Source organism: Cetorhinus maximus, chromosome 22 (genome assembly GCF_964194155.1).
Source record: "Cetorhinus maximus chromosome 22, sCetMax3.hap1.1, whole genome shotgun sequence".
Classification (NCBI taxonomy): Eukaryota; Metazoa; Chordata; class Chondrichthyes; order Lamniformes; family Cetorhinidae; genus Cetorhinus; species Cetorhinus maximus.
Window position 1 is genome coordinate 58,267,896 of NC_135900.1, and position 21,333 is coordinate 58,289,228.

At 39.2% G+C, this 21,333-nt stretch overlaps 1 protein-coding gene across 2 annotated transcripts in view; it reads right to left on the reverse strand.

Moving 5' to 3' along the window:
• The window catches only part of iqub (IQ motif and ubiquitin domain containing), an 87,354-nt gene that overhangs the window by 62,219 nt on the left and 3,802 nt on the right, over positions 1 to 21,333 (reverse strand). For both annotated transcript variants that reach the window (XM_078568377.1, XM_078568378.1), the window contains exons 2-4: positions 12,358 to 12,548; positions 9,813 to 9,941; positions 8,143 to 8,277 (exon numbers count right to left, since the gene is read on the reverse strand). In XM_078568377.1, the coding sequence (XP_078424503.1) occupies positions 8,143 to 8,277; positions 9,813 to 9,941; positions 12,358 to 12,544 (451 nt within the window). In that variant the 5' untranslated portion in view covers positions 12,545 to 12,548. The remainder of the gene's footprint in view (positions 1 to 8,142; positions 8,278 to 9,812; positions 9,942 to 12,357; positions 12,549 to 21,333) is intronic.

Consider the following 21,333-nt stretch of genomic DNA (forward strand, 5'->3'; position numbering starts at 1 on the left):
AATATCTTAACCCCTACTAATAGATCTTTCCTGAATTTCAGTGCTCAAAAACTGAATGCAGTTCTCAAAATAGGGTTTGGTCAAGTACAATTGGACCATCACTTTCCTTCAGGGAGCAGAGAGGAACTGGGCCTACTTGGGAGCACCTTTAATTGGCAGCTTTCAGGAGCTGACAGTGTTTGGGGGGTAGGGGGGGGGGGAATCATAGTGACATCACAGGAAAATTGTAAGCTGATTGGTTGGTGGGAAACTGCTGTTAGGGTGTGTCAGGAAATAGCTGAAATCTTTAAAAGTAAAAGCAGCTACTTAAAATTAATTAATTGATGCAAGCCAAAGGGAAGAAAAAGTTAAGATAAAGCAAAATAAAGTTAGAGTAATGTAAGAAATCGGGGTCTTGAATAAACAGGTATTTTCTGCATAATAGAAACATTGAAACTAGGAGCAGGAGTAGGCCATTCGGCTCTTCGAGCTTGCTCTGCCATTCATTATGATCATGGCTGATCGTCCAACTCAATAGCCTGCTCCCGCTTTCTCCCCATACCCTTTGATCCCTTTCGCCCCAACAGCTATATCTAACTCCTTCTTGAAAGTATACAATGTTTTGGTCTCAACTACTTTCTGTGGTAACGAATTCCACAGGCTCATCACTCTCTGGGTGAAGAAATTTCTCCTCATCTCAGATTATAGAACCTTTATAGGATTTTCTAAACAGCATTGATTCTAGCTCTGGAAAGATGGTTTCTAAACACTTTGACCCTCTTAGATACTTTGACAGTCTTAGTTCAGGCTGCCATGTTGACATTCCTAAGCTGGTAGGATGGTGTCTTATGCACCCCCTTATCTGTGCAATTGTTTTGAAGGACCAGGATATGACCCTCAGTGTGATGTAATCTAAAAGGCTCACCTCGAGCAGGATGATGAACAGGGAGGTGGTAACCACCCTGACAATTTGGGTACCTGCCCTGTGTCCATTGATCAGATGGATAGATGATTGACACTGGGTAAGCTACCAACCCCCAGAAAAAGGGTATATTAACAAGTGCTCAGGCACAGGGGCTAGGTCATATACTGGTGAGGGGTCCTGCATAGGTGGTGCTGGTAAAGTGGCAGTGCTCATTGGACAGCTGCCTTCTTCAGGTGGAAGATGGACCAATGGAGGGGGAGGAAGATCAAGGGAAAAGTTTCCTAACACTTCGACTAGAGAACAGAATGCTGTTATCACAAGCTACTGAGATCAACACACACTGGTAACTGTCTGTTTGTCCTCCGGGATCACCAAACCGTTCTCAACTGTTACAGGTCATATACTTTTCTCTGTCTAATTAGTTAATGTATCATAGCTAAACTGTTGCTTCTTAATAAACTATTTTAAAATTACATATGATTAGTCGACTGCCTATTTAGGTATCTGTGGCCCCGAATCCTAGAATCTTACAGTAAGTAAAGTTAAGGCATGGCAGGGCAGCTCAGCTATGTGGAATTCCCATCCTGTAACATGTGGGAAATCGTTGGTGCTTCATGTAGCCTAGACAACCACATGTGCAGGAAGTGTCACCAGCTGCAGAAACTTAAGCTCCAGGTTTTAGAACTCGAGTGACGACTGGAGTTATTATGGCGCATCTGCGAGGCTGAGAGCAACATGCATAGCATATTTAGGGAGGTGGTCACATCGCAGGTTAAGAAAGTGTGCACAGAAAGGGAATGGGTGACCGCCAAACAGTCTAGGAATCTCCTGAGTCCATCTCGCTCACTAACCAGTTTTCCGTTTTGGATACTGGTGAGGGCGATGGTTCCTCAACAGAGTGCAGCCGGAGTCAAATCTGTGACACCAGGGCTGGCTCAGCTACACAGGAAGGAGGTAGAAGAGCAGAAGAGCAATAGTGGGAGGGATTCAACAGTTAGGGGAATAGACCTGCATTTCTACGGCCACAGTTGTGACTCCAGGATGGTAAATTGCCTTCCTGGTGCCAGGATCAAGGATGTCACTGAGCAGTTGCAGGATATTCTTATGGGGGATGGTGAACAGCCATAGGTCGTGGTCCACATTGGTACCAACGACATAGGTAGAAAGCGGGGTGAGATCCTGAAAACATATTTTAGAGAACCAGGAGAGATTAAAATGCAGGACTTCAAAGGCAGTAATCTCAGAATTACTCCCAGTGCCATGTGCTAATAAGTATAGAAATAGGAAGATTGAGCAAATAAACGTGTGGCTGGAGAGATGGTGCAGGAGGGGGGGGGCTTTAGTTTCTGAGGCATTGGGACTGGTTCTGGGGCAGGTGGGACCTGTATAAGGAGAACAGGTTACACCTTAGCAGGACTGGGACCTTTGCTAGTGCTGTTGGGGAGGATTTAAACTAGTTTGGCAGGTGGGTGGGAACCAGTGAGGGAATTCAGATAGGAGAGAAACAAAGCTGGTAATGGTAGAAAGAAAAGTAGTAAGTGAAATTGGAAGTCAGCTGAAACAAAGGGTTGAAGTACAGGAAATTGTTAAAAAGACAAAATTAAAGGCAGTCTGAATAAATGCAGCATTCGCAACAAGGTAGATGAATTGATAGCACAAATAGAAGTAAACGGGGATGATCTAATTGCCATTATGGAGAAATGGCTTCAGGGTGACCAAGGCTGGGAACTGAATATTCAAGGGTATTTGACATTTAGGAAGGATAGGCAAAAAGGAAAAGGAGATGGGGTGGCACTGTTAATAAAGGATGAGATTAGTACATTAGTGGGACAGGATCTTATATCAGAAGATCACGATGTTGAATCAGTTTGGATAGAGCTAAGAAACAGCAGGTGCCAGCAAACAGTAGCGATAATGTAGGGCACGTTATAAATCAGGAAATTGGAAGTGCACGTAACAAGGGTAATACAATAATCATGGGAGGCTTAAATCTACATATAGACTGGGAAAATCTAATTAACACTAATGCTGTGGAGGACAAATTCCTGGAATGTATACAAGATGGTTTTCTAAAACAGAATGTTGAGGAACCAACAAGAGAATGAGCTATTTTACATCTAGGGTTGTGTGATGAGGAAGGCATAATGAATAATCTTGTTGTAAAGGAGTCTTGAGGGAAGAGTGACCAGAATATGATAGAATTTTACATTAAGTTGAAAGTGATGTCGTCCAATCAGAAACTAGGATCTTAAATCTAAACAAAGGTGTGAGGGACAAATTGGCTGTGATTGATTGGGAAACTACTTTAAGAGGTATAATGGTAGGTAGGCATTTAGAGAATTAATACTTGGTTTGCAACAAATATACATTCCTTTGAGGCACAAAAACCCAAAATGAAAAGTGATTCAACCATTACTAACAACAGAAGTTAAATATTGTATTAGATCAAAGGAAGAGGCTCATAATTGTTGCCCAAAGAAGTAGCAAGCCTGAGGATTTGGCAGATTTTTAGAATTCAGCAAAGGAGAATCAAGAAACTGATAAAAAAAAAAAGGGAAAATAGAATATGAGAATAAATTATCATAACATGAGATTAGCAAAGACAAATGTGGGCAGAGCCAGGAGAATTTATAATGGGGAATTACAAAATGGCAGCGAAACTAAACAAATACTTTGTATCTGTTTTCATGGAGGAAGATACAAAAAAAATCCAAGAAATATTAGAGAACCAAGGGTCTAGTAGGAATGAGGAACTGAAAGAAATCAGTATTAGTAAAAAATTAGTACTAGAGAAATTAATGGGACTGAAAGTTGATAAATCCCATGAACCCGATTATCTACCTCCCAAAGTGTTGAAAGAAATGGCTGTAGAGATGGGGATGCATTGGTGGTCATCTTCCAAAATTCTATAGATTCTGGAATGGTTCCTGCAGATTGGAAGGTAGTAAATGTAACCACACTATTTAAGAAAGGAGGGAGAGAGAAAACAGAACTACAGAGCTGTTAGCCTGATATCAGTAGTAAGGAAAATGTTAGAATCTATTATAAAGGATGTGATAACCGAACACTTAGAAAATAATAATGTGATTGGGCAGACTCAACATGGATTTATGAAAGGGAAATCATGTTTGGTAAACCTGTTGGAGTCTTTTGAGGATGTAACTAGATGAATTTATAAGGGGGAAACCAGTGGATGTTGTGACTAAAGTATAATAATTTTCATAATATTTTTCTGGTTTATTGTGAAGTAGGTTTATGGGGGTAAGTATAGGTGGTTCTGTCTGTGATTTAATTACATTTGGAGTCAAGTAGATCGCAAGCTTGAAATAATCAAAAGAAGCTAGGTGTAGAAATGTGCTTGACATGCTAATGAGTAAACATGGATGCTGGCTTAACATGTAAGGTGTGAACGGAATTTGTGCATTTAGATAAATGAAGGGATTGTTGGATTTCAAAGGGATGTTAGTCTGTTTACAACTATCCAGATAAGCAAGGCTAAGGAGTGTGTTTATTTTTCCTGAAGGTCACTGACAATATTGGCAACATAAAAGTTTTTATATTATTAGGAAGATACAGTTTCAAAGACATGGAACAATAAAATTTACATATTAAAGAGAGAGAAACATATAAAAGGAGAATGAAAGGCTATGTAAGGAGTAAGATCCAACAGGAGTGTGTGAAACAGCCTTCAAGAAGCCTCCAACCATTTGTGCATAAGTTTGGTAAGCAAAGTAACTGAAGTTTGGAATTCCACTGTCAAGTGGGTATTGTGTTAACTTGCTGGCTCTGTTTTAAATCTAAAATCTACTTTGGACTGTTGCCTTAAAGAGAGTGTGTAAGTGGGAGTCAGGTCAGCTAGGAATTTTAGCATTTGTTATAGTAGTAAGTAATTGTGCTTGAGATCTTTTATTTTGTTAATAAATATTTTAATCTAATTTTTAAAAAATCTCTAAAGGTCTTGGTGGACTCACTACTTCTGAATTCAGTACACACATCTCATAATAAATATAAATTGCAAAACTACTGTGATATCCCTTGTGGGTTTGGTCTGCCTGGCACGCATCGACTGTCACATCATAACGTATTTGGATTTTCAGAAAGATTTTGATAAGGTCTTACATAAGAGATTAGTAAACAGAATTAGAGCACTTGCAACTAGGGGTAATATATTGGCGTGGATTGAGAATATGTTAATATATTAATTGAGACAGAAAACAGAGGGTAGGAACAAACAGGTCAGGTTGGCAGGCTATGACTAGAAGGGTACCACAAGGATCATATGAGCATACATGATGTGGCAAATGATGTGCGCCAGGCAGATCAAATCCGCGAGGGACACATGATCATGCAATCACAACTATCTTGCAATTTATACTTTATCTCGAGATGCCTGCCCCGAATTCAGAAGTAATAAGACTACCACGACTACAGAGGTTTTTAGAAAACTAAATTAAACATTTATTAGCAAAAGAAAAGATTTCAAGCACACACATAGGTCTACAAATTACTACTATAATAACTCCTAAAACCCCTAATTAATCTGGCACCTCCATTAATGCAACAGTAGAAAAGTAATATATTTAAACAGACCCAGGCAAAGCAACACGATACCCTGGACAGTGATATTCAAAGTGAATTTTCTCAGCTTCGGTTCCTGTAGATAATAACTTGATGCACAGATGCTGGGGCTTTTCACACTTGTGTTAGATCTTGGAATTCCTTCTCCTCTGACACATAGCCTCACCTCCTTTATACATGTTCCTTCCTTTTTAATGCAAATTTCATCGCTCCAATATGTATTTGCAACTTAATTTTTCTCATAATATAAATCTTTCATGGTACTAATTTTATGAGTAACCTTTGGGAAAAATAAATACACTGCTTGGCTTCTTCTGGCTAGGTGTAACATCTTACCATCTCTTTGAAATTCAAACTACCCTAATTTATCTATAAATGCAAATTTTCCTCACAACTCACATTTTAAAAGTTTAGCCATGCTTACGTATTTGGCATTTCAAACCTAGCTTCTTGTTGATAACTCAAAGCCTCCAGACCAGCTGTCTCCAATTCAACTAAATCCCACACACACACACAGAAACTAATCCAAACCCCACTATTAACCCTCTTTTACAATAAATCACAATTACATTAGGAAAATTATTATATTTTCATGACAATATGAACATACGAACTAGGAGCAGAAGTAGGCCATTCGGCCCCTCAGGCCTGCTCCGCCATTTAACAAGCTCATGGCTCATGTGTTTTTGTTTCGAGTTCTACATTCCCTTCTACCCCCGAAACTTTTGATTTCCTTGCCTAACAAGAATCTATCTGCCTCTGCCTTAAAAATATTCAGTGCTTGTGCCTCAGCTTTTCACAATCTATATCAATGATTTGGATGCGGGACCAAATGTAATATTTCCAAGCTTGGTGATGACGCAAAACTAGCTCGGAATGTAAGATGTGAGTTGTGAGGAGGATGCTAAAAGGCTTCAAGGGCATTTAGACAGGCTAAGTGAGCGGGCAAGAACATGACAGATGGAATATAATGTGAAAAAAATGTGAATTTATCAACTTTGGTAGGAAAAACAGATATGCAGAGTATTTTTTAAATGGTGAGAGATTAGGAAGCACTGATGCCCAAAAGGACCTGGATGTCCTTGTTCATGAATCACTGAAAGCTATCATTTAGGTGCAGCAAATGGTATATTGTCCTTTATTGCAAGAAGATTTGAGTACAGGAGTAAAGATGTCATGCTGCAATTGTATAAAGCCTTGATGAGACCACACCTGGAATATTGGGCTGAATTTTCCCGTCGGCGAGTAGGGGGCGGGGCCCACTCGCCAACGCGAAAATGACACGGGATGACGTCGGGGGGAACCCCGGACATCATCCCGCCCCATTTAAATCTTCAGGAAGGCGGGGGCACAGCGAGAGCAGCTGTCTGCCCACCGACCGGTCAATGGCCAACATCCAAATTATGAATATACATGGCGAATAGCTGAGGCACCTGTACAGCTTCTCCAGAAACACCATTGTCTCATCCCACTGCAAGGATTTGTGGCAAAACCAAAGGACAGGGCAGAAAAAACAGGTTTTCAAGTATAATGCTGGAATAAAATTAAACAGAAAATGAAGAAATAACCATGGGAAACCAGACACCTTTGAGGTGTTAGGGGTTTGGCGCAATATCACACATGTGGGTTTAGTGATACCCAAGACCAGACATGTTCTCATGTCAAGTCAATCGAGTAATTGTTGCAAGGTCATAGAACAACAGGTAAATGGAAATGGATTATCTTCAAAGTCAGGGAATCGTGCGAAGTTATACAATAAATTATCACATTGATTCACAACATCAAGTAGGATATTGGGTTTGGGTCAGGACTCAACGTCGGAATCAAACGGTGTCATGACCTGCACTGTATGGGAAAGTCACCCAACAGTGATTTTTCCCAAACTGGCCAATTAGTGGTTTGGTGACTCGAACTATGCTATTAACAAAACGGATACATTGCATACAATAATCAAAAGATATACTGTTCTACAACTGCGAGATTACATTTTACATGAATTATTATACGTTTTAATGTTAAAAAAATATCGGCTTTGTGATACCATAATGATTTAGCAGTGTGCTGTCATCCACAAATACTATAAATGTATTTAACTGTTAAAGTATCTTGATTGCTAAAGTAGTACTATCTGTGATCATGGAAACATATTGCATTCCTTTCAGAACTGCCAATGAGGACATAAATGTTGGTTGTCATAATTTATGGTATTTGTGGATGACTGTGCACTGCAAAATCATTATGGCATCACAAAGTCAAAATATTTTTAAAGTTTGAAATGTATAAAAATTCCTGTAAAATGTAATTTTGCAGTTTTTGCAACAGTATATATTGTGATTAGTCTCTTGATTTCTTGAGGTTTAATGATGTTCAAAACAAAAACTGATTTTCTCCAAATTTACCCTCTTCTTTTAAGGAGTGGATTATGGTTTTAAATTATTTCTACTGATATTCTCCTGGTCTTTGAATAAACAGGATTTTAAAATCACCAATAAGAATTGATTTCAGAGATCATTAAATATGTTGCACTCAATACAAGGACAATAACACGTGGCCTTTGTTACTTAAACATCACCAGTAATTTGAAAGATAATTAGCAACCTGGAAACTGTATTTTATAGGTATGGACACCATGTTACATTCTGTGAAAATGTCAACACTACCTGGTTTGGTTATATCAACACGATCTGGTGGCACTGCCTCTTGTGTTGTAACATCCTTTACTCCCACTGTTTCATCTGTTGTGACTTCATCAGTTGGACCTCCCCCTACATCATGGCCTACAGTTTCAGAATCTTCTGTTCCAAGTAAATGAGAACAATTAGGTTGTAGTAAAAAATAGAATAAATGCTTGGCTGTTGAAAGCCATTGAGATCAGACACAATCTAACTAAATAAAACCAGATTGATTGGCATGTTGAGTTGTGGGCCACAGGAATTAAGATGATTACATACTTCCCTATTGAGTTTAGGATACATTTGTGTCCACAAGCCTCTCCATGCTGATTTGCCAATCAGAGTTTTCCCCACATGAAGTATGGGCAAAATAGTCAGCTTGATCCACTTATGTGCATAATTTACTTTCCAGCTGCATAAAGGAAGAAAGTCATCTTGCTGCTATGTTATTTGAGAGATTGAGTGCCTATCCATATTCGCCTCTGTTCATACCCCTTCTTACTGGTCCCTCCCAATAGCAATCCCCTACCATCTGCTCTGTCCCTCCCTTTAACCTGCTTGGAAAGCCACTTACTTTGTAAAGGGGGGATGGGGGTGGGGATGGAAGGAGTGGATTGTCTAACATCAATCTAAAAGAAATCTATCATACAGAGGATTGGGACACAGTGGATTGTAATGCACACATCCAGATCGACTCCTTTGCTGGTTTCCTTGCCAGCATCCCCACCTGCAGTCTTCATAAATTTCAGCAAATCCAGAACTTCCCAGCTTGTGTCCCCTACTGCACTGAGCTCCATACACCCTTCATTTTCATGTCATCAATGGCTCTCTGTGCCAAGACAATTTCAGAATCTTCTACTCTACCAAATGAATTTGAGAAAACTCATGATCCTTGCACGGTTATGGCTCTGCTCCCCACGATCTGAACCTTTTCCACCCATATATTCCGCCAAATCCTCTTCCTTATTGTCTGAGGTTGTCCTCTGTCCCTCTTTTCTACCAAAGGACACTGACTTTTCAATCATAATATCCTTGTTCTCTAGAATGCTAACAGAACAATTTTGCTATTTTCCTATCTACCCTAAAAAGGCCCATAAAAACCCATCTCTTCAAGCATGACTGAAATATATCCCACCTCATCTCAAATATAAATAATTGAATAACGGCAGCAAAATCCATTGACATTCGATTGCACAGTGGCATCTCCACTCAATGTTGTAGATTTGAGTCCACAATTCCACATGAGCTTCATGTGTTGGCCAAAACTTAATGTGGGTGGGGGGAGGGGAGGGGGGAAATAATTGGAAGAGAGGCCTACGATCTGCCAAAAATAAAGTGAGCTACTCTGAGGTGCATTTGTGCATCTATTGCAGTTAGTTACTATGTAGTAAGGAAAATAACCTGGAAATAACATGCTTATCCAGTGTTGAATAGGGGTTGATGCAAGATATGTGGACTCCAAAAGGATGCAGTTGGAAAAATTATAAAACTCTGAGAAAATATTAATGATAACAATTTCCATGGTAACACCACATTTCTGCAATTAGTGCTGATATACCAACCCACAATCTTTCCACCGAAATGTCACCAGCAATTTAAAAAATAAAACTTTAATAGTCCAGGAACACTAATTTTATTCTATTAGCAAAGAACAATACCTGTTGGACTACCAGCAACTTCCAGTGACACAGCCTCATGTGGTGTTTTATTTGGTGTCTCTTCATCAATCAGAGTAGCTGCAGATGCAGATGATTCTCCCGTATCATAATTTAAAAATTCGGAACTTTCTATTACAGCAAATCAACACATTTGCGTGGTTGATGTTGTGGCATTGAGTGTGAAAAGGAGAAAAATAGGTTATCATACATATACGTAGGGTGAAATATATGGCTTTTGGAATACAACATATTTGGGGGAAAAAATTGTCTAATCACATAAGAACAAAATAATCCAGTGTCATAGCAGGCTAGTGTGAATACTTACTGTCAGATGGAGTGGCAGAATATGTATATATATATCAATGTTCAAATTCATCATCATGTTGAATTTCTGATCTCAGGATGAACATAAAAACATTTAATATATAGGAATATGGTGCTAGAACATGGACAGGTGGACCAATAGTCTCCTTGTGCTGAAATTTTACAGTTTTACAAAAATGAGACTTCCTAATGTATGAGAATTTTTATCTGACATTTCAATATTGCACTTAGGGATGACATAGTTTTTGGAATAGACATCCCTTGAGATCATTGTCAGAAGTCCACATGTTCACTTATGATCCAAAGTGCTCTTTTGTTTTGCACAACATGTAGTTAAACAATTGCATGACTCAGAGAAGGAAATTAAGAACACTTACTTTGGAACACTGACTACTGAAATATGGCACGTGCTACAATATAAATTCTCCCCTCTTTATAGATGTGTTAATACAAACTCTATTGAGATGAAACATATCCTTTGGATCCATAACTAATTTATATAAGATACACAATTAAAGCATATACAGTTTCCAAAGTGAGAACATCAACATCTTTACACACCTTGGTTTATGAAAACAATAACAATATAATTTACTTTCTTTCTAAACATATTAAATTATCTTAAGACAGAAGATCAGTCATTTGAGCTTGATTCTTTAATGCTAAGTTTGCCCAGACTTTTTCTGACAGCCACAAAATTATGAAAAATAGACAGAGGAAGACTAACTTGGTGAACTACCCCCTTAAATTTATGAGAGGGAGGCTTTGCCCATTGGCCTGTCAATCAAAGTAGATTACAGTGAGCCAACGGTATATTTCTTTCAGCAAAAGACTCAGAAATAATTCAGAATCAAAGTTATTCCCTCAGATGAGAACACAATCTTTAAACTGGGATCAGGAAGCTCCTAGATGTTTGCTAGCTAAGTTCTCCACTGTGCCAATGAAATATTAGAGTGACACGCTGGGCTATCAGTTATTGAAAGAAGCCATCTTCATGGAATGAGGAATTTGAGATTGTAAGTAACAACCTTCCTTGTCAACAACTGACACTTCAAATTACTACATATTCCTTTTCTCTATTCTTACTTCCAAGATGTACTGCTTTGCATCTTTTCTACATTGAACTGCACCTGCTACATATTTGCCTAGACAACTAGCTTATCGATGTGTTCCTAGTGTTTTCATAGTCTTTCTCACAATATCACCACAAGCAATTTTGTGTGAACTGCAAACTTTGGATATTGCTCCCTCTAGTCAAGCAGATGCATCCTTTAGATGCAGCTGAAATAAGACAATTTTTCATAGGAGCTAAACCTTTAGACCAAGAGACAAAAGGCAAATTTAATTCACATTACTCTGTCCATCTCAAGCCATATAAAAACAGCAATTCAGCTATTTTCCCCAATTGAAAACAAAACAAGGTTCCGCTCTTCTCACACAGCCATCCTTTGTGGATCTCATGCACCTCCTAGAGGATGAGAAAAGGTATATTTGTTTCTGGCCCAAGTTAGGGAATAATATATTGCATCAAATGGCCTAGAGGGAAGTGAGGAGAAATTAATTGAAAAAGGAAAATGAAGGTTTATATCAATTTTAAAAAAGAGAGAATCTGTCACTACTCTAATGCAATACTTGTGGAGACACTAGCACTTACATTATTAACATTCTATCTGGTGGCATGAAACTGAATAAATCAAAAGTTTTTAAATGCCGAGCACTAAATTAAATTTCTTTAGCATTCTTTGTAGAGCAGAAGGGTACCTGTTTTCGCCCATGATTAGCTAAGCTAAAGATGGGTAAGGGAGCATAGTGTGGCAGTCAATTATTTCCATGGGTTCATTGTTAAGGAACAAAATAATAGGAAAGTAAAAAACTTAGTAAATGATCTGCAGGCTGCATGATGTAGAAATATAGGAACAAAAGAAGCACATTTGGCTTTGTCAAATTTGTCAGCTATGGAAGATCTATCCTTTTAGTCCCACTTGCAAACCCCTTCTCCGTATTTCTCATTTTCCAAGTATCTATCTCGCTTTTAAACACTTGAATTGACTCTGTGCAGCAGTAAAATAATATACTTTATTATCCTAGAAAATTGTGCAAGTTTTTAGTAGTAAGTAAAAATTAAGTTTAAGATATTATATAGTCAGTTATCCTAGAAAATTGTGCAAGTTTTTAGTAGGAAGTAAAAGTTAAGTTTAAGATATTTTATAGTCAGTTTTACCTGAAGGTGACTCAGCATTATCATATTTTATGGGTCTTGTATCGGATGTTCCAACTGCTGGCTCTACAGGAGGACCCTCTTCTGACACTTCTTGAACTTCTGTGGCTTGGTCAGAAGGGTTCTCCTCTTTCTCAGGTGCATTGCTTTGTTCTTTCGCTTCCTGGATGTGGCTGTCATTTTCTGCCATTTGTCTACATAAAATAGAAAGGTTAAATCCTTAAGACAACACTTAAGTGCTGAGTGCAGCCTGATTTTTTTTTCTTTATTCACTCATAGGATGTGGGTATTGCTTTTTACCAGTCTTTAATTGCCTTTCAGAAGTTGATGGTGAGCCACCTTCTTGAACCATTGCAGTTCCTGTGGTGAAGCTACACCCACAGAGCTATTAGGGATGAAGTTCCAGGATTTTGACCCAGCAATGGTGAAGGAACGGCAAGACATTACCAAATCAGGAATGTGTGTGTCTTGGAGATGAACTACAGGTGGTGGTGTCCCATGTGCCTTTTGACCTTGTTCTTCCAAGTGGTAGAGGCTGCAGATTTGAAATGTCCTGTTGAAGAAGCATTGGCGAGTTCCTGCAGCGCATCTCATCGATGTTGCACATTACAGCCACAGTGCGCCGGTGGTGGAGGGAAGTGAATGTGGTGGATGGGGTACCAATCAAGTGGGATGCTTTGACCTGGATGGTGTCAAGCTTTGAGAGTTTGGAGCTGCATTCGTCCAGGCAAGGGGAGACTATTCTATCTTACTCCTGGCTTGACCTGCCTGAGGATAAACTTGTCAATTCATCTAATGGCACAGTGCCTTTAAAATGTAGAAAGGAGGAATAACCTCCCCAAACCAGACATCTTTAATCATATATTTCCACTGGGATGAAATCCTGCAAGGCCTATTCCAAATACGAATCTTCTTCTACATGTGTTTCATATGTTGCAGCAGAGATTACACTTCAAGAGTGCTTCATTAAAGTACTTCATTTACTTTAGTAAAGTGCTTTGGTTCATTCTAACATTCTAAGGTCATGGAAGTTATATAAATGCAAGTTTTTTTTCTTTGTTAATTCTTTTCAAAGCTAATGGATGTTAGTAGCATTACTATCTCAAGTTAGTGTGCAGGTATCTCACCAGTGCTATAGAATCTTGGGTTTGGATATCATACCAAGAAAAATCTTTATTCCACTGATGGAATGTCCTAAACTCAGTCTCCTCTTTACTCTTTAAAGGGCAGGAATTTGACAGCAGCGGCCAGAAGGCTCCAAGGCCAAGAATCTGTTTGGATAGGAGAGAAAACATAGGCCAGGATTTTCCAGCCCCGTCGCGGATGGGATCCGCTGTGGGCGAGGCGGCGCCCCAGTCAGAAGTTCAGCGGCAGGCGAGTGTGGAAAATCCCACCCATAACTTATGACTTCTCTTTAGTTGACCTGTCATTCACCCCAGGCCTTCTCAATGGAGGGGGTTTCCGTTGCAAACCCAATGACATTTTTGGGAAACCCTCGTGACTGGGTATTTCATGGCCAAGAAAAACATGTTACAGAAAGTCCCCTCTTCCTTCACATACATGTCATTGCTGGACCTGCACCTACTGCAGACACACGCCCAGCTCCATGTCTCCAAGGAAACTCAAGAAATGATGCAGCGCGGCAAGGCAAGGAGGGCCAGAGGTTTCTTCATATGGGACTCTTCCCCTTACTCCTAAACTTCATACCAAGGAATAGACATTCCCCAGGGGAAGTTAGGAAGATTAATTATTGTTTAACAGCTGCAATATTGGAGCTTGGAGTTTAGATGACCTGACACACCCATTTTTGCTCTCACATAACCCTGACCTCATACCTATGTTACAATCATAGAATGATACAGCACAGAAGGAACCCATTTGACCCATTGTACTTCTGCCAGATCTCTCAAAGAACTATCCAATTAGACCCACTCCATTCTCCTTTCCCCATAGCCCTTCAAATGATTCTCCCTGGAGTATTTATCTGATTCTCTTTTGAAAGTTATTGTTGAATCTGCGTCCGCTATCTTTCCAGGCAGTGCATTCCAGATCATAAAAACTCACTGCATAAAAAAAAATTCTCAGATTGTCTTCAGTTCTTCTGTCAATTACCTTAAATCGGTGTCTTCCAGTTACTGACTCACCATATCAAAACCCTTCATGGTTTTGAACACCTCTGTTAAATCTCCCCTGCTCTAAAGAAGAACAACCCCAACTTCTCTAGTCTCTCCACATAGAGAAGTCCCGCACCCCTGGTATCATTCTAGTGAATTTCTTCTACATCTTCTCTCTGTCCTTGACATCCTTCATAAAGTGTGGTGCTCAGAACTGGATATAATCTCCAACTTGAGGCTAATCAATGATTTATAAATATTTAGCATAAATTTCTTACTTATTCTATTCCATGGCTCTATTTATAAAGCTAAGGATCCCACACGTTTTTAACAACCCTCTTAACTTGTCCTGCCATCCAGGATTCGTGTACATATACCCCAGGTTTCCACTCTTGCACCACCTTTGAAATTGTAGCATTTGGTTCATATTGCCTCTCCTCATTTTTCCTACCAAAATACATCACTTCACACTTCCCTATGTTAAATTCCACCTGCCATGCATCTCTCCATTTTACCAATTTATCTATGGCTTCCTGAAGTCCGTTGCTATTGTCCTCACTACATTTCTGAGTTTCGTGGCATCTGCAAACTTTAAAATTATACCTGTACACCCAAATTCAGGACATCAATAAATATCTAAAATAATCCTAATAATAACTCCTTGGGGACTCCACTGTTTACACCCCTCCACCAGTGTGAAAAACAACTGATCACCACTATTCTCTGCTTTCTGTTTCTTAACCAATTTGATATGCGCGTTGTCACTACCCATTGAATCTAATAGGCTTCAGTTTTGCTAATACGATAATGAAAGGAAAGAATTAGAGAAATTAGTTAAGCTAGAGGGGGGCATAGCTGCAGAAACTGATCAGATACATCTGAAATTCTTGAAAGCTATAAGGATGAAATAGACAATGCCTTAGAGGTTTGATTTCAGAGAGTGGATGCATGCTCAACTATTGGAGAGTGACAAATGTTATACTGATTTACAAAAGGGATACAGAGCTAAACTAGATAATTTACGAGTTATTTGGTTTAACATCAATGGATATTAATTTTAGGAATCTGTAATTAAATATCAAAATGGATGAAGTGTTTAGCCTGTCGTTATTTTTAACACAATTCTGTCCCTAACAACCCAAGTCATACCCTGCTGTCGCCCTATTTTACTGGCTCGTGTCCTTCCCACCCATCTTAGCCCCAACATTTGATTACCCCATTAGATCCTAACCATCGTCCCACCTCCAACATATTCCCAATCACCGCCAAATCATTGCATGTGTCAGGCCTGTCCTCAGCCAAAGGCCATTTTATTTTTTAAAATCAGCTGATATATTTTCAAATTTTCAGATGATCGTTTGTTGCCCAGATACCTGACTTCATGGGATCAGATCAGAGCACCTGTTATGACTGCAGCCGATGTTATTCAATGAGCCAGCCAAATCCCAGAGGGAAACTTGTCTTACTGATCATAACTTTTTTATTATATTATGAATACGAGGGGAAAACTACTGATCCCAAAAACATAGAATCCCAATAACACTTTTAGAATTTTAAAATTAAAAGATTTATTAACAAGAAGAAAAAATACTTAAACACACAAGATTAAAATTACACAGTTAAAACAGCCTTACAAAACATTCCCCACACTTGGTCAGAACACACAAGTAAACTACTTAGCAATAGCTCCCTTATAGATTTTACCCATAAAAATCCAGTAATATTACCCAAGACAATAACTGCTGCTACTTTAATAAAGTATACCACACGACTTCTCACTCTCTTCCACTGTGCTGTGGAAAACAGAAGGAAGTTCAGAAACAGACTGCTTTCTGGAAACAAAGGGGAAAATTTTTCCTATAGTGGGCTGGCTGGGTGGGAGCGGGTGCGGAACCAATTGCTGCCCGTGATCAGCTGCGCACCGCCACTTTATGCGGGTGGGCCAGTTAAGGTTCGTCCAGCGTAACACACGGCTGGTAGCGTTCAGCGCTAACGGTGCGGGCGGGGGGAGGAGGGAGAGTCGGGGCCTACACTAGCTGTCTCAGGGAGTTTGAATGGTTGTGAAAACTTTTTAATAAATGAAGTGAAAATTTATTTAAACATTTCCCTTCGTGTGACAGTGTCATATGATCTGGGACATGCTTGTGAAGTAAGTAAAATTTATTTATTTATTTTATAAAACCTTCAGGAAACCTCATCCCGCCCGTGGATGAGGTTTCCTGAAAAACTCAAAGGCCGCTTGGGCTCTTCGCCTGCCCGCCAACCTGAAGGTTGGACAGCCAGTGCTGTTAACAAAATAAATTACTTTTTTTAATGGCCTTAATAGGCCGTTGACAGTTTAGTGGGCGCGCAGCTGCCTCCGGTGCGCGACCACCAAACAAAATATTGAAAAGACGTGCAATGACATCGGGACGCACGCTCGACATTATCGCGCTTCATTTTACATGTCGGCATGTCGGGCCCGCCCCCACACACTGACGGCAATATTCTGCCCAAAGACTTCTCTGCCTTGAAACTGGATGGCTGCTTCAAATTCACAACCTTTCTCAGCACAGAGCTGGTCTCAGGACATCTCCCCTACATAGCCAACACAACTCAACTAAACATCTTTCCTTAAATATTCTTTTTCCCTTTGATCTTAGACTCCACTTTTCTAAGCACCTCTTTGAACTCAATTTCTCCAAAAAAATCTTTCATGTTTTCCTATTGCCTCCACTCTCGGGTAAAATAAAATTTAATAACCTTCCCTTGTTTACCTACGAAACCTTTGTAAGTTTTAAAAGTCCCTTGTCACTTCTAAGCTCCCTTTGAAAGTTAGCAGCTGAAAAGTCAAGCCCTTCCCTATCATCTAATGCAAATTTTAATACCCAACCTATTTACTCGTACATTCAGCTTCACCATAGCCTCTACATTACAAATGCATACATCTAGCACCTTTATCTTTCATCTCTCTGCTCCCACAGACAAGCTGTCTTTATTAACCTTCCCCCAATTTAATCACATGCTCGCATGCGCGCACCCACACCTTAACAGAATTCCACCATGTTGCCAAAAATAACATCCAACTTCATACCTCCCTCAATGGAAAAAAATGAAGCATCATATTTCAAAGACATTTTCTCAATCCATTTCATCTTACTTATTATACTTATCAAAAAAAAAACTTACACTATGGTGTACATGCATCAACCATGAAAATATATAGAATTCTTTCGTAAGAATAAAGTTTATTCCAGTCCATTCTCAATTTCTGAACATCCAAGTCCTTTTGAACTTAAGCTCTTGACAACGCATCTGCAATTAAATTCTATCGTCCAGCCACCAAGTATGATTTTTAATTTGAACAATTGCAATGATAAACTCCACTGGAACAGTCTGGCGGTTTTATCTCAAAACTTTTCCAGAAACTTCAAAGGATTTGGTCCATATATACAACTGTCTCTGAAGAATTGTTTGCAACATAAACTTCAAAATGCTGCAATGCTAAAACCAAACTTAGTTTCTTTTTCTATAGTTGAATATTTCTTCTGATGCACATTCAACTTCTGTGAGAAATATCCCATTGGTTTCTCAAGTCCCAGTTCATCTTCCTGCAGCAACATAGCACCAACACCCAGATCACTGGTGTCAACGGCCATTTTAAACTGCTTTGTATAATCAGGTGCTGCTCGAACCGTTGTAGTGGTTAGTACAGCTTTCAAGCTGTCAAATGCAGTCTGACACTCCTGTGGTCCATTGGAATCTCCTGTTCTTTTTTAATAAATCAATCAGTGGAGCAACTACATGAATTTCCAATAAAATCCACTCATGCCCAAAATCTCAAAACTTCCCGTTTCGTTGTAGCCACTGGGAACTCTACAATAACTTTTACTTTCGCATCTTGTGGGGTTACTTGACCAGGTTCAACAGTGTGGCCTAAATATGTAATTTTCACTTTTGCAAATTCACTTATAGCCAAATTTATCACCAAATTAGCTTCCGGTAATCAGTCAAACAGTCCCTTTAAATGTCGTAGATGTTCCTACCAGGTTTGACTGAATACTACTAAGTCATCAATATAGACAGCACAATTGTCCAGTCCTTCAATCACTTTGTTAGTCTCTGAAATATTGCTAGTACATTTTTCATACCGAATGGCATACTTTTGATTCATATAAACCAGCTGACGTCAGAAAAGCTGATATCTCTTTTGCTCTTCCGATAAATGCCCTCACAGCAAGTCAATTTTTGTGATAAATGCGGACTGTCCAACTCTTTCGATACAATCCTCCAATCGTGGAATAGGATATGAATCTGACTTTGTTACTGTGTTTACTTTGTGCTAATCAATACATAGTCTTCATGATCCATCCAGTTTTGGCGCCATTACAATGGGTGAACTTCAATTACTGTGACTGGGCTCTATGATGTCATTTTCAAGCATAAATTCAATTTCTTTCTGCATAAGCCAATTTTACTGGAATTATTCAATATGTGTGAAACTGAAACCCCCACATCAACATCACGTAAAGCCAAAGCTGTTTTCCCTGGTCTATTTCCACAAATTGCTTTGTGTGACTGCAACAGCATTTGTAGATCACTTTGGCAGTTTTCTGGAAGGTAACTTAATGTCACATTTAGAATTTAAGTACTTCCTCAATATTCAATTCAATCAGAAGGTCAATTTCAGAATCCTTAATTTCTGTTTCCTCTTCCCTACCCACCACCACCAGTATCTCCTTCTATTTATCCTCTCTATCAAAGTACTTTTTTTAGCATGTTTACATGGCACGCCAATTGACTCTTTCTTCTATCTGGGGTATTCACTGCATAGTTTACCTCATTTAAGTCTCTTTTCGATCTGGTAAGGTCCGCTAAACCTTGCCTTCAACAGTTTGCCTGACATTGGCAACAATACCAACATTTTTTTCCCCAGCCACAAAGCTACAAGCCTTTGCCCTTTATTCCGCATTTGCCTTCATCACTTTTGTGATATCTTTAAATGTTCCATAGCTATCTCACATGCCCTACTCAATCATTCGTCCCATAATCCAGGAGAGTCTTTTCAGAACTTTGACTCACTAATTTCTCCTGAATCAACTTGAGTGGGCCCCTTACTTCATGAGCATAAATTAACTCGAAAGGAATGAAGCCTGTTGACTCATTAGAGATGCCCCTAATAGCAAACAACAAGAATGGAATCCCTTGATCCCAATCATGTGGGTTGTCTTGACTATATGCTTTCATCGTAGTCTTTAACGTTAGATGCCACCTTTCTATGGCACCTTGTGAGTCAGGGTGATAGACTGACAACCTAAATTGCTTTATTCTTAGGCTGTTCATTACTTCTTTAAACAGCTGTGATATGAAACTTGAACCATGGTCCAACTATATTTCTTTTGGTAACCCATATCTTGTAAGGAATTTGGTCAACTCTTCTATAATTACCTTTGCTGTGATTTTCTTTAAAGGTATTGCTTCTGGAAATCTCATGCACACATCCATGATTGTCAGTAGATACTGATTTCCATTTTTAGTCTTAGGGAGGGGTCCTACACAATCAATCAGGACCCTGTTAAAAGGTTCCTCAAATGCTGGAATTGAAATTAAAGATGCAGGTTTAATTACTGCTTGAGGTTTTTCTATCACTTGACATGTGTGGCACGTTTGACAGACTTTAACTACATCTTCATGTAGTCCAGGCCAATAAAAATGTTTTTTGTATCTTAGCTTGAGTTTTCCTAATTACCAAATATCCAGCCATTGGAATTTCATGAGCCATTCTCAAAATGTAATTCCGGTACCCAGATGGAGTCACTACTTGGTGCACTATCAACCATTTTTCATCTGCCAGGACATGAGGTGGTCTCCATTTCCTCGTTAACACATTGTTTTTAAGGTAATAACATTCTGGAATTTATACTGCTTCTGTTTCAGAATAAGCTGTCTGGTATAACTGTTTTAAGTCTGGATCCTGCTGCCATAACTCCACTAACTTCAAGGAATTAAAAACCTCAGCCTCATCCTTTCCAACCTTCTCACCCTGATTAATCTTTTCAAAGATAGATCCAGCCAACTGAGGTTCAGTATCATCCCCCTGTCTCTTTGATTCTCCCTCTTCCTGTTTAAGTTTATGTATCTGAGGCCTCGTCACCACACAATTTGGAAATGATCCAGGATGCTCCTTCTGTAAAACCTCTGTTGATTGCATCTCAACAGGCTCCTCTACTACAGTAGGCATAATCAATATTTGCGTTCCAACTATATAATTTCCTAGAATAAGTAGGTAATAGGCAATTTCTCTACCACTCCAACAATCACCACTCCAACAATCACCACTCCAACAATCACTTTTTAAATTTAGTTTAAACTTGAGCCCCCATGAATTCCACTAACTAACGCTTTCTCCTGCAAAACTCTTCTGGACAACAGGTGGCACTATTCCATAACATTAATGACTGGCTATCTCCTGGATCTCCTAAGATCTCAAGAGTTTTCCTGCTCTTCCCTTAAAATATGAATATACTTCCCTTTGCATATAAAATCTTTAAACATCTCTGTAACTTGCCCTTCAGAGCTTCTTTGAGTAGGTTGCAAACACATTCCCACCTCTCTGGCTAATACTGTTCTTCCTTTTTCACTTGTAGAAAGGCTACTGGTCTGTCTTGCACTTGGGACTCAGAGCCCACAGCACTTTTCCTTACAGAACTCTTCTGAGTTTCTGTCACTGCAATCAGTTTCCCATTTAACCTCCAAAATTTGATCTTGTATATCCAGCCTTGTTACAATGGTAACATATTACTTTTCTTCCTTTAACTTTGCCTTCTACCTTTCCATCTTTAACAGACTGGTGTACTTCAACTGGCTCCTTATTACTAACACTTTT